The 16301-nt window shown below is 40.0% G+C and overlaps 1 protein-coding gene across 1 annotated transcript; it reads left to right on the forward strand.

Annotated features, from left to right (window-relative positions):
- Nucleotides 1-428: 428 nt before the first annotated feature.
- On the forward strand, nucleotides 429-15354 carry LOC115569908 (NACHT, LRR and PYD domains-containing protein 14-like; the record flags this gene model as incomplete). The annotated part of the gene is made up of 9 exons (XM_030398130.1): nucleotides 429-1630; nucleotides 1709-2194; nucleotides 3463-3636; nucleotides 5838-6011; nucleotides 11136-11309; nucleotides 12406-12579; nucleotides 12874-13047; nucleotides 13394-13567; nucleotides 15214-15354. Coding segments are annotated over 9 exons (2757 nt in total), but the record flags the coding sequence as incomplete, so codon positions are not given.
- Between the last annotated feature and the right edge of the window lie 947 nt (nucleotides 15355-16301).

Raw genomic sequence — 16301 nt, forward strand, 5'->3', positions numbered from 1 at the left:
GCATCACCTCATACTGGGACCAGTCTGCTTCATCAAAACACTCCTCCTGTCCCCAGTGTGGAGAAAGATCCAGAACAAGAGCTGGACTGCAGACAGTCAGTCAGACTAACACTGTACAAAGTAAGACTGAACATCTGTCTGCTGATGTCATCATGTCTGATAACAGGAACTGTTCATTTATTAAAGGAACAACCGTTGTGTTCTGTAGATCATTTAATATTATCATGAATATCATTCATTCAAAAACATTTTTATTTAATCAAGATTCTTGCTCTCAATTTAATCCCAGAATATTTTCTTCTCTTTCAGCTGATAGTGTTCTGCAGGAGGCTTTAGATGAACATAAGATCAGTCTGAGGAGGAGATGTGAACATGTGACTGAAGGAAGTGATGAAACAGGAAGTAATGGAACAGGAAGTGGAACCCTCCTCAACAGGATCTACACTGAGCTCTACATCACAGAGGGACAGAGTGAAGAGGTTAATACCCAACATGAGGTGAGACAGCTAGAGACAGCTTCCAAGATGGAGACCCTCCATGACACTCCAATCAGGTGCTGCGACATCGTTAAAGCCTCACCTGACCAACAGAGACACATCAGAGTGGTTCTGACCAACGGCGTCGCTGGAGTTGGAAAAACCTTCTCGGTCCAGAAGTTCACTCTGGACTGGGCAGAGGGCTCCGAAAACCAAGATGTCAGTCTGCTGGTTCTGCTGTCGTTCAGGGAGCTTAACCTGATCAGAGATGAGCAGTACAGTCTTCTCAGGCTGCTCCATGTTTTCCATCCAACATTACAGAAGGTGACAGCAGAGAAGCTCGCTGTCTGTAAACTTCTCTTCATCTTTGACGGCCTGGATGAAAGCAGACTTTCACTGGATTTCAAGAACCACGAGGTCGTGTCTGATGTCACACAAAAGTCATCAGTCAGCGTGCTGCTGACAAACCTCATCCAGGGGAAGCTGCTTCCCTCGGCTCTCGTCTGGATAACTTCCCGACCTGCAGCAGCCAATCAGATCCCTCCTTCATGTGTGGACAGGGTAACAGAAGTACGAGGCTTCACTGACGTCCAGAAGGAGGAGTACTTCAGGAGGAGGTTCAGTGATGAAGATCTGTCCAGCAGAATCATCTCACACATCAAGACCTCCAGGAGCCTCCACATCATGTGTCTGATCCCAGTCTTCTGCTGGATCACTGCTACAGTTCTGGACCACATGTTGACTACAGACCAGAGACGAGAGCTGCCCAAGACCCTGACTGACATGTACTCACACTTCCTGCTGGTTCAAACAAAGAAGAAGAAGCAGAAGTACGATGAGGGACGTGAGCCGAGTCCACAGGAGCTGACGGAGGCTGACAGGGAAGTTCTTCTGAAGCTGGGGAGGCTGGCGTTTGAACATCTGGAGACAGGAAACATCATGTTCTACCAAGAAGACCTGGAGCGCTGTGGTCTTAATGTCACAGACGCCTCGGTGTACTCAGGAGTTTGTACAGAGATCTTCAGAAGAGAGAGTGTGATCTTCCAGAAAACAGTCTACTGCTTTGTTCATCTGAGCGTTCAGGAGTTTCTGGCTGCAGTCTACATGTTCCACTGTTACACCAACAGGAACACAGAGGTGCTGGAGGCTTTTCTAAAAGACTCCACACTCAGGGAATCAAAACCAAAGTCTGTATTTGAGAAGATTTCTATGTTTTTTGGTGGAGGTGTTGATGGTCATGAGACCCATTTTCCATCCCTGGATTACTTCCTGAGGAGCACCATGGAGAAATCCCTTGAAAGTAAAAATGGCCACCTGGACCTGTTTGTTCGCTTCCTTCATGGCCTCTCTCTGAAGTCCAACCAGAGACTCTTAGGAGGTCTGCTGGGTCAGACAGACAACAGTCCAGAACTCATCCAGAGAGCCATCCAGAACTTGAAGAAGATGAACAGAGATGATGTCTCTCCTGATGGAAGCATCAACATCTTCCACTGTCTGATGGAGATGAACGACCACTCAGTTCATCTTGAGATCCTAGAGTTCCTTAAGTCAGAAAACAGATCAGAGAAGGAACTCTCTGTGATCCACTGCTCAGCTCTGGCCTACATGCTGCAGATGTCAGAGGAGATTCTGGATGAGTTGGACCTGGAGAAGTACAAAACATCAGAGGAGGGACGACTGAGACTGATTCCAGCTGTGAGGAACTGCAGGAAGGCTGAGTGAGTCCAGATGTGACTATCAACATTATAAATCAGTGTAAATATGTAAACGATAAAATGATTTATTTTGAAATACAATCGTTATCATCATTTATTTTAATTTTTTTTAATGTTTCATTCCTTAACATGAGTGCGACAATGTAGATTTGTCAATGGGATGTGTTCATTGCTGTCAGGTTGTTGAACACAGTTATTCATTTAGGCTAGTTATTATATTTATTTCTAATGATCATTACATTTTACAGTTTTTCTTTGATCAGTATTTCTTTGACTGATAGAAGAAATCCTGGTGAAACTAATGAAAGACGTTTTTTAACCACTAAACTGAAGAGTTAAAAATAAGATTTGTATCATTTTCGTGAAGTCCTTGAGATTTTCTTTCATGCAGTTATTGTTACCATTATGTCGGTTTAGAGACATTTCACAGTGAGCAAATAGACCAAAAAGTTCCAGCTCAAATTAAAGGTTCTATTTTACCTTTTATACATGACATGAGATCTTTTTCTGAATGGACTCTTATTTAGTTTTAATCTTTATGGGGTTTTTTCTGTAGAAACAGAATCAGCTTAATTTGGCCAAATATGTCTTGACATACAAAGAATTTGACTCCAGTTTATCATTGCTCTCAGTGTAGTTATACAGAGGAGACATACAGCTGGAAAGGAATTCACTAAAAATGAACAGACAATTGGAAGAAATGTAAAGTATAAAGAATTGTGAATGGCCAGGACTACAATGTACAACAGCATTTGAAAAGACAGTGGGTGATCAAAATCACAGATGACAACACCAGAAAAGTTTCAAATAAGTCTTTATGGAAGTCAGCTGTTCTGAATCACATCTGTAGCTGGCGAAATATAATAATTTAAATGTAGATTTGGAAGATGGTTTTCAAACTTCAATCTCATAAATCTTGAATTTGGGAGGTGCACAATCATTCAGCGCCATGATTTGTGGAGCCCACATGCTCGACACAAGACGTGCAGCAATTTTAATTTTGGAACTCTCACCCTCATGCTAACACTGTTGGTCATAAATTAATCTAACTTTTTGGCCAAAAACATAGAATCAGATCACACTCACACTGTGGACATCATGTACACCCAAATGTAACTACATTTTCTCTTCCTTCATCTGCAAGATTAAAATAAAACTATTAAGAATAATTAGAACAGAATGTTTCAAACTGTTTTGACATCAAATGCATGAAGTAAATATAAAGTTTCATCTTTCATAAGAACATTTTTGTAATATTTGTTTCATGACAGACTTTCTGACTGTGGACTCTCAGAGACTCACTGTGAAGTTGTGGCCTCAGCTCTGAAGTCCAACCCCTCCCATCTGAGAGAGCTGGACCTGAGTTACAACAAGCTGAAGGATTCAGGAGTGAAGCTACTGTCTGTTGGACTTGGGAGTCAAAACTGTGCGCTAGAGATTCTTAGGTCAGTTCATTGTCGGTTTTTTCAAATCCTTATCAATTCAAACCCTTCATTAAGACTTAAAACAGTTTAGTTAATTAACTTCCTGGAATTGCAGCAGCATACATCTAAAGAAATATCAATTCTTTGTTACATTATCTGTTTATCCAAATGACTTCATTTTGTGGTGTTCAGAGGAGGCTGCACTGAAGGACTCTATTCGGTGTTTTGTTTATTTGTTTTTTTCATTCAGTATATTTCTATCTTTTAACTGTTAGCATCCAGCTGATGCCAGTCCCACTCATTTTAGAAACAGGATCATTAATTTAGAACAGACAGTTTCACTGGAACTACTCGAGTACCAGCGTTGTTGGTATATCAAAAGTGTGTGGACAGACTGCAGCCAATCAGAATCCAGTTATAACAGAGAACATCCTATAAAATATATTTCTTCCTCTTACCTGAGGTGGTATTTATCCATCTACTGAAGATTAGCTGGACCACTGATGTAAATAGCAAATGTTAATCAGAACAGAATGTTTCAAACTGTTTTGACTTCATCATTTTGACAAACATTCATACTAATTACTTCATGTAAAGTTACTTTTTAAGTTTCCCAACAAGTGAAGTGAAACATCAAACTGACATCAGTCACTGTCTGCTCAGTGTTGAGGAATTTTGAGTGTTTCGGGAGGGTCAAGTTCATTCTCATGCAAATATTTAAATACTCAAACACACAAAATCAACAAAATAAAGGACATTTATTTTATGTTTCTTTTTTTATGTTTAGTCTAAGTAATTGTCATTGCTCAAGTGCTACAGTAGACAGTTCAGTTGAGTTTGCTCTGAAACCAAAAAGATCCTCAAAAAAAAAAAATTCTCATTACCAGTTAATTGATTATCAGGTCGGTTGATTCAGTCTTCACTCGTTTCTTAGTAATTTCTCACATTTTTGTGTACTTTACTGTAAAGTGTTCCCTGACATTCCTTTAAAATGGGTTTGATAACTATTTCTACACATTACTGACAGACTAATGATCTCCAAGGCTGAAGAATTTTAGTTGACTTTGAATTACTGCTGATCAGAAGATGGCAACACAAAATATGATGAATTCAAATCAAATGTTTCAAAATAAATTTGAAGTTCTGAACTTTAACAATTACCTAAATCACCAACTTCACTTTTAAGGGTTGTTCTTTTTACCCAGACTTGAGTGAATGTGGACCTCTCCTCTAAATACACAGGCTCTGTAGCCCTACATGTCTTATTGAAAGATGATCCTCTAGTTCCAGACCTGACTGATATCAGCAGCATGTTATTAATCTGTGTTGACGTGAACAGGTGTATGAATGTTGTGCTGACATGTGATGATGTCTCTAGAAGGCTGATGATGATCCAGAATAACACAATGACAAAGTTATTTTGTGTGTGTGTGTGTGTTTTATTTTTCTCAGTCACTTCCTACCTCGAGCTGTTATTATCTGCTATTGTTTGCACACAGTTCCTTTGTGCTGCAGTGTCAAATTTTATTTCTCCCACAGCAGATCAAGAAAGGTTCATCTTATTTGTGCTAATTTTAGAGAGAAGCTCATTGATGAGGACACAGTAATGTTGAGCTACACATTCAAAACCTGAACACATCTGATTGGATTATAAATTAATTTTCATCTCCATCATTTATTCTTTTTACTTATTGAGGGACTGCAGTTTGTCAGTGTTGACCAAATATGAATCAAGTTCCTAGTTCTCTCAGAAATATTTTCACTGTTTAGCTGTAATATGATAAAGTTTTCTGTCCCTGCCACCATGTTAAGAATATACCAGGGATGACAGAGAGGCATTATTATGGATCCTACTGCTGTTGCCTTTGTTGGTTTAGCAATGAGGAGTGAGATTGGTTTGGGTTAGGGTAAGAATATCAGGGTAAGATAATCAGTGGCAGACTAGGTCGAATCGTGGCAAGATAAGCAGCAGGATCCAAAATTGCATGAAGGCACTCACATGCACTGAGATTCACACAGCTCACACTGAGAGTGTGACATCATGCTGTGTTCAGGACGCCACAATATCACTATATCCACCATATCTTAACATAACTAATAGTTGTGTTTTAACTTCCATCTTGTTGTGTTCAGGTGTCTTTGTCCTGTATACCAGGAAGTGCCTGTTGTTAGCACATCACAATAATTGTTGTCTAAACGTACATCATTTATTCTTTATTCAGATTGTGGAACTGCAGTATGCCAGAGATCAGCTGTGCTTCTCTGGCCTCAGCTCTGAAGTCCAACCCCTCCCATCTGAGAGAGCTGGACCTGGGCTTCAACAATCTGCAGGATTCAGGAGTGAAGCTGCTGTCTGATTTTCTGCAGAGTCCAAACTGTAGACTGGATGATCTGGGGTCAGTTCATTCTTTCTCTGTTAATGTTGTAGATCTGAAATGTTTATTAGTGTGAATGCTGCAAGCATTCACACTATTGTTCTTCCGAAGTTTATTATTATTCTTCTTCCGTACGTTTTTTGGCACGCTACTCCTCCTTCAAATCTTCAAACCATTCAACCATTCAAATATCAAAATGTTCAGCCTTTTTAGGACATTACGGGGTCTATTTTCCTTGTTTCTACCTTTTATACTTTTGGAAATATTAAGCTTTTTCTGCAAAATTTTGCCCATTCATTCTTATGGGGATTTTTTCAAATTTCATTCTGCTATAATTTCAGCATACGTTCAGCTATTCAAACCATTCAAATATTCAAATGTTCACCTTTTTCAGCTCTTTCAACCTTCTTCTTTTCAACTTTTCAACTTTTCAACTTTTCAGCTATTCAGCTTTTTCCCAAAAAAATTTAACATTGCAGCAGATGGGAAAAGCTTCAAATCCTCTTCAAAACTCATCGACTTTCAGCCTCTTCTTGTTCCTCATACGTTGAGCGAGAGACACCATTCGAACTTTAAATGAATCACAAAGCCTTGAACTATTGACCTTGTATTCAGTTTTTAAAAATCTTGTACGGTTTTGAAATGGTCGCAGTTTTAGTTTTAAGGATTTTAAGCCCGTCTTCTGAGTTTATAATGGGTGTGTATTGCGTGAGCTAGAGTGCATGACATCATCAACTGCCGCACCCCAGAGTGAGGAGCAGCTCCGAAAACGGGATTTTTTTTTGCTTCAGCTTGATTTGGATCCCACATCTTGTACTTGACATAGACAATATAGGCATATAAATGTAGGAAATTTTGTTGGGTTTCAGCTGATGTTCTCATTTCAGCTGTAGGACTTACGGTTCTGGATTTAGAAGCCCGAGAGCGACAAGCACACCTGAATGTTCCCCATAAGCGGCAATGTTAATTTTGAGCCCAAATTTCTGGAGGATCGCAGATGGTACATGTTTTGTCTCTCGCTCCTGTGCCCTCATTATGCACTCTACAGAAATAAAAATAACATGGGTGCGTTCAGCAATGTCTCCTGTTACTCAACATATAGCATGTTTTGGCGATAACTGTAACAGTTTCCCAAAAATCGCAGGAGTTTGGGAGGCATTCTCCCATTCATTCCTTATGGGGACATTTTCGTCTGTGTTTCTGCTCCTGCTGCAGCATGTCTGCAGCCATTTTAACCTCTTTCTGCCTTTAACTTCTCACCTGTCAGCCTTTTTTCACCTTTTTAACCTCTTTCTGCCCTCTTACTCTACAACTTTTTGGCCTTTTCTGTCTTTTTTTCACCTTTTTAAGCTCATTCCGCCCTCTTACTCTACAGCTGTTCATATGTTTTCACCTTTTAACCTCTTCCATGCCTCTTACTCTACTGCTTATCATCCTTTATTCACCTTTTTAACCTCTTCCAGCCCTCTTAATCTACAGCTTTTCATATGTTTCCACCTTTTTACCCTCTTCCAACCCTCTTACTCTACGTCTTTTTACCTTTTCATCCTTTTCTCACCTGTTTGAGCTCTTTCACCCTTTAACTTTTTTACCTTTTCGTCCTTTTTTCACCTTTTTAACCTCTTCCAGCCCTCTTACTCTACAGATTTTCATATTCTTTTCACCCTTTTAACCTCTTCCAGCCCTCTTACTCTACAGCTTTTCATATGTTTTCACCTTTTTAACCTCTTCCAGCCCTCTGACTATACAGCTTTTCATGTTTTCACCTTTCTAACCTCTTTCAACCATCTTAATCTACATCTTTTTACCTTTCTCACCTATTTGAGCTCTTTTACCCTTAAACTTTTTTACCTTTTCATCCTTTTTTCACCTTTTTAACCTCTTCCAGCCCTCTTAATCTATATTTTCATATTCTTTTCACCTTTTTAACCTCTTTCAACCCTCTTACTCTACATCTTTTTACCTTTTCATCCTTTTCTTGCCTATTTGAGCTCTTACACCCTTAAACCTTTTCACCTTTTTTCACCATTTTAACTTCTTCCAGCCCTCTTACTCTACAGATTTTCATATTCTTTTCACCTTTTTAACCTCTTCCAACCCTCTTACTCAGCAGCTTTTCATCCTTTGTTCACCTTTTTAACCTCTTCCAGCCCTCTGACTCTACAGCTGTTCATATGTTTTCACCTTTTAACCTCTTCCAGGCCTCTTAATCTACTGCTTGTCATCCTTTATTCACCTTTTTAACCTCTCCCAGCCCTCTTAATCTACAGATTTTCATATTCTTTTCACCTTTTTAACCTCTTCCAACCCTCTTACTCTACATTTTCACCTTTTCATCCTTTTCTCACCTATTTGAGCTCTTTCACCCTTAAACTTTTTTACCTTTTCATCCTTTTTTCACCTTTTTAACCTCTTCCAACCCTCTTACTCTACATCTTTTTACCTTTTCATCCTTTTCTCAAGTATTTGAGCTCTTTCACCCTTAAACTTTTTTACCTTTTCATCCTTTTTTCACCTTTTTAACCTCTGCCAGCCCTCTTACTCTACAGCTTTTCATATGTTATCACCACTTTAACCTCTTCCAGCCCTCTCCTCTACAACTATTCATATTTTTTTCAACCTTTTTAACGTCTTCCAGCCCTCTTACTCTACAGCTTTTCATCCTTTTATTCGCCTTTTAACCTCTTCCAGCCCTCTTACTCTACAACTTTTCATCCTTTTCACCTTTTAAACTTTTTTGGTCCTCGTCAGCCTTTAACTTTTCACCTTTTTTGCCTTCTTTCACCTTTTAAGCTCTTCAGCCTGTTACTTCTATAGCTTTTTAAACCTTTTTAGATATTTATGTTTCTGCCTTTTCAACTCCTTCAAACATACAACTCATGTTCATTAGAGTAAATGTTCAGCTATCCAAAATGTTCAACTTTGTTAGCCCATTAAACCTATTGCTTTTAAGCCTTTCTGCCTTACCAGCTATTGGAAAATTCTGCTTTTTCTACAAAATCCCAACCATTCAGCCTATAGTTTTATGCATTTCAGGCAGTACGTTCAGCAGATTTCGCTTCAGTCTTCAGCATTCACACTGTATTTCGTAGGAAATGCAAATGTTTCTAGTTTAACATTGAACTTACGTTCATGAAGTGTTGAATTTCCACCTCTATATTTTTCTTCTGTGCTCAGATTGATATGATGTGAACGTTGCAGGGACACTAAACTGCAGACATAAGGATGATACTATACTGATCCTCACAGAGTATCTTAATGCTGAATCCTGAATATTTTTATGTCTGGAAACTTTGTGATCTTGAGTCAGTTTCTGTGAGTTTTTATTTGTGTTTGGCTGCACAACATGAGGTTGTGTAGCCACTGGTAGAGCTTAAGAGGTGAAGTCAGTGCTCCCCTTTCCTGTTAATATTTAGGGGTGTGATGAGATCTTGTGGCACGAGATATTAAAACGTGACGATATTTCAAGTCAAGGTGGAAAGCTGTCTCGCGATGACAGTATATAACAAACGGCAGGCACCATCATGACGGAGTCTGACGTAGAACTCAAAATTACTGCTACCTCAGTTTCAAGTGAGCATGTCTCATCAACTGCCGGAGACATAGTTAGTGTCCAAAGGTCTGTCAGAAAACACAGACATGCTTCTATTCTGAAAAAAGAACGTGAGCATATCTTAGACTGGGAAATGTAGTTGTAGCCAGCTCTCAGCTCTGTATCAGGCTTGGAGGGAAATCTTGTCACTCTCTGTTTGCAATTTAAGTATTGATAGAGAACTACTTTGATTATTGTTTGCATTCTGAACAAGAAGATTGAGAAAAACTTAGTGTTATTCATTTTTTCTTATTTATGCTATTTTTATTTTTCACTTTCAGTTAGTGGAGAGGACTTCAGTTAGAAGGATCACACAGATTCAGTTAGAAGTTAGAAGCTCACACATAGTTCATGCACAGTTATAAGGTCTGAAGAGACTCATGAAAAATAATACAGGAGAGAAGCCAGACAGTTGAGTTTGTGGTGAAACCTTTACAGTTCTACATATTGTTAATGTCTTTTACTGCATATGATAATTCATCATTAGTCACAAAGTAGAGCTGAAGTGACATTCATTACAAGATTACTAATTAAAACATTTCAGAATGGACCTGCATTTTTTTGTATTTTTGATCAAATAACATTTTTAAGAAGTTTTCTTGAAAATGGTGTTAAAATCTCGTTCTTGTGAACTGTGAATCGTGAGCTGAGTATATCGTCACAGCCCTATAAATCTCCCATTGTCGTAGTGATACAAAAAGATCTTCTCAGGTTCTGTGTGGGGGTATGTAGTACCTGGCAACACAACTCAGAGGGAGAGTTGAGCATGTGCAAACAACCCTGCCTGACGTTTGCCACTCGTCCCTGTCTCGCTAATGCTCTGCTCCACTTTCTTTGCTCCTGAAAATGGATGAAACAGGTGCCAAAGAGAAAGCAATAAGGAGCTCAGGGCCTTCCCCAATTATGTTGCCTTCAGGAAATGTGGTTACTTTGAGAAATATGACTCAACAGTTTCTATAAACTGTATTCACCTGATGGCAGTGAATTAAGTGTTGCTCAGGACAAAGTTACATTTAACAAGCTATTTAGTCAATTATCAATATATAAGAGCAGTAAAATATGCCAAATTTGCTAAGTTTAACAGCCATGCTTTAAAAAATTATGTTTCCCATTTTCACATGAGATTGTGAACGCATCGCAGTGTGACAGATTACAATAGGCTCATTTGAATCAATCAATATTTTCGATATCATGTGATCTGCTACTTCAGTGCACAGTAACAGCAGATATTACTTGGACCACAATAAAGATTTGCACACTAGCTTTTTTTGATATCCAACAATTCATGTCATAAACTCTACCACTGACTTCATCAATAATAAACTGGACACATATAGACACGTTGAGTAGCCGTATACTCCGTTTTGTCGCTTTTTGTATTTGACAGTGTTGAACCTGCATCCTGTTGGGTTTTGGTGTATGGAGTTTGTTTCATATTCTAAATGTCTACATTCTAAACCTTCTCCAGCTCTGAACAGATTATTAAACACTGAATGATTTTAAGATGGAACTTTGTCTTCTAAACTTCTAAACATCCTTTATTCTTTATTAAGATTGTGCACCTGCAGTTTGTCAGAGATCAGCTGTGCTTCTCTGGCCTCAGCTCTGAAGTCCAACCCCTCCCATCTGAGACAGCTATGGCTGAGCTACAACAAGCTGCAGGATTCTGGAGTGAAGTTTCTGTGTGATTTTCTACAGAGTCCAAACTGTAGACTGGAGATTCTGGGGTCAGTTTACTAACTCTGTTATTATTGTAGATCTTAAAAGTTTATATAACAAATGAACCTATTTCAGGTGAAGGTGGAGTCACTACGTCTTTATTGAACTAGCAGCTCATTGCATTAATATTAATGAGAGCTCTTTTTGTATTTTCCAATGTTGAACCTGCATCCTGTTGGGTTCAGGTGTTTTGGGGTTTCCATTTTCTAAATTTCTAAATTCTAAACATTCTTCTATTCTGAACAGATTATTAATCACTGAGGACTCTATCTTACGCTTGGTGCTAAGCAACACTCAGTGCAAGTGTCATTGCTAGTTTCAGACCGATGCAATCGTCATTTTCAAGCCCAGCACCCACATTGTGTGAATAGCTAATTTACTTACACTCACCTGTGCTCCTGGGCGTGTTGGTCTTAAAGTGAGGCGTGGTCAGGCGCGCTGATAGTGGATTGATATCTTGAGACAGCAGAAAGCGACAGCAACATAAACCAACAAGAAGCTGGTCTGAAGTCAGAAGCCGAATCTGTTTCCTGCTGTTTTAAAGGAACATTAGATGAACCTACACAGGCGGCTTCACACCGTTCATACACTCTGATGTTGGGATTTGAGAGGCTGCTTTCAGTTATTTTAAACATTTCCATGAACACAGTCAAGTCGCTGCAACAAATATCATGACGCATTTAATCAACAAAACTAAAAGCTGTTGTTCTAAACTCTCCAAAGGAAATGAGTCAAGAGTTTTAAATAATCAATGAAGTTTATCATCTGTTCTTCTTACGCATGCTAATGGACAGATGCACGTAGACAAACATTCACATGGTTTCTGCTGCTGGAGGATCACTGCAGGCGAAACGACAGTCAGATTGTTTGATTTATGTTCCGCCCAAAACAAACCCATGACTCTAAATATAACCTTTGTGCCGTGCGCCTCACTTTGCGCCCAGATTTTCCGCCGTTTAACCATCAAAAATGAATTGGACACACCCTAAATTCTTGAGGGCATTGTGCTTTACACCATGTGCTTTAGGCCATCTAAATAGGGCCCTGAATGTTTCCAAACAGCAACGCTGTCTTCTAAACTTACATCATTTATCCTTTATCCAGATTGAGTGGCTGCAGTTTGTCAGAGATCAGCTGTGCTTCTTTGGCCTCAGCTCTAAAGTCCAACCCCTCCTATCTGAGAGAGCTGAACCTGGATGAAAACAAGCTGCAGGATTCAGGAGTGAAGCTGCTGTGTGATTTTCTACAGTGTCTAAACTGTAGACTGGAGACTCTGGGGTCAGTTCGCTGACACTTTTACTGTTGTAGATCTGATTTGTTAAATTAGCATTTGAGTTTACATTCATACATTACTTATACATACATTTTTAAATCTGCTTTGGTTCATATTTTCATGTTTTTTTTAATCTAGATTTAGTCTTCAGACTTCTGTTTCCTAAAATAACTGTAGAAAATGTTCAGTTAGTTGTTAAAGTAAATATAATCTGTTAACAGAAAATCCCCTGTGCTAACATTTTATTTACACATATTTAATTATAAATAGATTTTTAACTCCATTTATTCTTTATTCAGACTGTGGAGCTGCAGTTTGTCAGAGATAAGCTGTGCTTCTCTGGCCTCAGCTCTGAAGTCCAACCCCTCCCATCTGAGAGTGATGTGGCTGGATGAAAACAAGCTGCAGGATTCAGGAGTGAATCTGCTTTGTGATTTTCTACAGAGTCCAAACTGTAGACTGGAGACTCTGGGGTCAGTTCACTGACTCTCTGTTACTGTTTAATTGATAAATTAACATAAGTTTGCATTCATACATTACATCCATGAAGTTAGGAATTTCCTTTTAAATTTAGTTCAATACAATTTGAAATTTAACAGTCTTCAGACTTCTGTATACTTTAAGAAACTGTAGAAATGTTAAGTTAGTTGTTGAAGTGAATTAGTGTTTGATTTAATCGGTTAACAGAATATCCTCTGAACTAACATTTGATTTAAAATGTTGAAGTTGAGAAGCTGAATTCATAATATTTTTTCTGTTGTTGAACACGTCAGATTGAATTAAATTGATTTTTAACTCCATCATTTATTCTTTATTCAGATTGAGTGGCTGCAATTTGTCAGACATCAGCTGTGCTTCTCTGGCCTCAGCTCTTAAGTCCAACCCCTCCCATCTAACAGAGCTGCAGCTGAGAGACAACAACCTGAAGGATTCAGACATAAAGCTGCTGTGTGACCTGAAGGAGAGTTCAGAATGCAGACTGGAGACTCTGAGGTAAGTACAAGGTTGGAGTCAGATCATGCTGGTTTCAGCAGTATTGTACTCAAGACAAGCCCTTTTTAGATAGAAAAGGTGGCACATTTGCAGCAAGGTAAAGGCAGCAATGTGCAGTCTTTGTCCTCCTGTACTTTAGTCGGTGTCTCTCCCGCGGCCCGCCCCGCTACTAGCCACCGCGAGCCGTCCTCCACCGAAAATCTCGCTGTCCACTTGCGGCCGTGGGCTGCCCCCATCCCTCTTCTGACCGCCACCTCAGCTGCATCACTTCCTTTGACGCCCTTGGACCTAGACTTCATGGGATGGCCAGTAGCCTGCTCTACAGAAACAGAAGTCATTTTCTCTTCAGGGTTCATCTCACTTTGTATCTTGTGGTTAGGTACTCACATCCTCCAAAAGCCTCCGACACCGTGGCTGGTATCTCCGGTCAGGCCTCGAAGTCCTCCACCGCCGCTACATTGCTTCCCAGTTTGTCAGCCTGTGTTCTTACAAGCACATTACCAGCAGTAAATGCACCAACATGACATAGGCGTAAACATGTGACATGACGTGAAGCACAAAGTTGGGTCGAATTTGTCTTCAAAATAAGAGTTTTACATTGCACCCCATTGGAGTTTAGAACGGGGTTCTTAGCGGGGGGCTTTTCATCTAAAAGTAGCGACCGTTAGTACCTTGCCGCTACAACAACAGGCGGACAATGAAGATAGCTACAGAGGCCGAGGAGACGCTTGCATCTCCTGGATCCCAGTGGCTTTCCAGTTGCTCATCTTGATGTCCGCATATGAAGCGATGGACTGACTGCTGTGATCAGCTGTTTCCTGGTTTTAAAACTCCTAACTGTGGGTAGCACAACAGTGCAGGTCATCGACACCACTCACGCAATTGCAGGCACATCAACGGCCCAGATTTACAGAGCAATGGAGGTGGAAACAAGCGTACCCTCCGAGGCGTCAAATTGGCCACCTTCTGTCTAAATCGAGGACCTAGCATTTCAACACTGAAGAACTGATCAGTTCATCTTTGTCACAGCTCTCAGATCAGTCTGACTGAAGGCTCTTATTTCAGAGAACCATCATTACATTTAGTAACCATGTGGTCTGTATACAGACCAGAACCTCTGCTGAAGTCCAGAAACCACAGCTGATGTTTTACTGTTCAATGTAGGACCTTTAACCTTATATTTATATCTGCCCATGTGTCATTTGATTTGTCCAAATATTTATAACAGACTCCATATTTACATATTTGTCATGTATTGTTTCCAAAGTAGATGAAATCTTTAAATGTGAGTGAGACTCTGGTTTTTAACAGCAGTAAATCATCATTAAAGTGAGCTGTGAGTATCTGTGTTCCTGCAGTAATGATGCGTTCAGGGACTGTCAGCAGTTTATTTCCACTGTGTCCTTCAGTGAAACCTGCAGAGTAAACAGACTTGATGTCCAAAGTGTCTGCAGGTCTGTGAGCTTCACTCCAACACGTTAACATGAAGCTGAAAGGAAGCTGGCTACGCTACACAGCCGCTCCACTTGTGGTCTGAACAGGACTGAAGTCCTGCTGGTCTTTATATCACTGTCTGACAGCTGATGGAGGGAGTCTCTGGAAACACTCATTTATCACTTCTGCTGTCTCTCTGCTTCTCTCATCAGCTGGTGGTCTCGTTCAGAGAGATGAGAAAGATGGAGGTGTTGAGAGGATCAGCTGTGTCCTGATGATCCAGAGAGGTTGAAGCAGCACCATCAGCTGGTGGGTGGAGAGGCTCTGACTGGGCCGTGTTACTGGGAGGTGGAGTGGAGAGGAGAGCTTCATCCAGCAGTGACTGACGGACCAATCACAACAAGTGGAGATGACTGTCAGTGCTGCAGTGTCAACTGCTCTGAGATCAGCTCCACTGTCACACACAATGTCCAGTCCAGCATCATCCCTGTGTTCCTCTGGATGTGACAGAGTATCATCAGTGTATCTGGACTGCTCTGCTGCTGCTCTGTCCTTCTACACAGTCTCTGCAGACACACTGACACTCCTCCACTCCTTCTGCTCCACACTCAGACACCTCCTCCACCTGGACCTGGACCTGGATCTTAATTCTTTTATTCACTCACATATTCTCAACACAAAGCGCCTATGATGTGTAATATATGATGTAATATATGATGACTTTGTTTTGTTGCTGTAACTGAAGACTATGAAAGAAAGAACATGTTGATTTCACGTATCAAGTATTATAGTTTTGTAACTTCTCATATGATGGAAATGTTGTTAAACAAACAAACAATGTACAAATATTAAACACCAGAGTCACATATTTTGGTGGTGATGTCTTTTATCATGTTTAAATTCTGTCTCAGCTGGGCGTGCAGGTGGTCGAGTGGTTAGAGTGCACGCCATATACACAGACGACCCTGGTTCAATTCCTGCTGGAGGTCCTTTGCTGCATGTCGCATCCGCCTCTCTCTCCCACATTTCCCATCTGTCTACTGCTTAATAAAGGTGTCTATGCCTAAAAAATCTTTTTTAAAAAATACAAAATTCTGTCTCAGCTCTTTGAATTGAGTGACCATTTAAAGAAGTTGATTTCCTCCCAGCAGAAACACTTCAGATGTGTCCAACAACACAGAACAAGGTTGTGATGCACAGTTACAGTTTCAGTCCCACTGGGACCATCAACAAGAAAACATAGAATCAGGTACAAAGTGTGTGAACGTAGAAACCTGATTATATTTATTGTACATTATGA

This window comes from Sparus aurata, chromosome 19, assembly GCF_900880675.1.
Source record: "Sparus aurata chromosome 19, fSpaAur1.1, whole genome shotgun sequence".
NCBI classification, from domain to species: domain Eukaryota; kingdom Metazoa; phylum Chordata; class Actinopteri; order Spariformes; family Sparidae; genus Sparus; species Sparus aurata.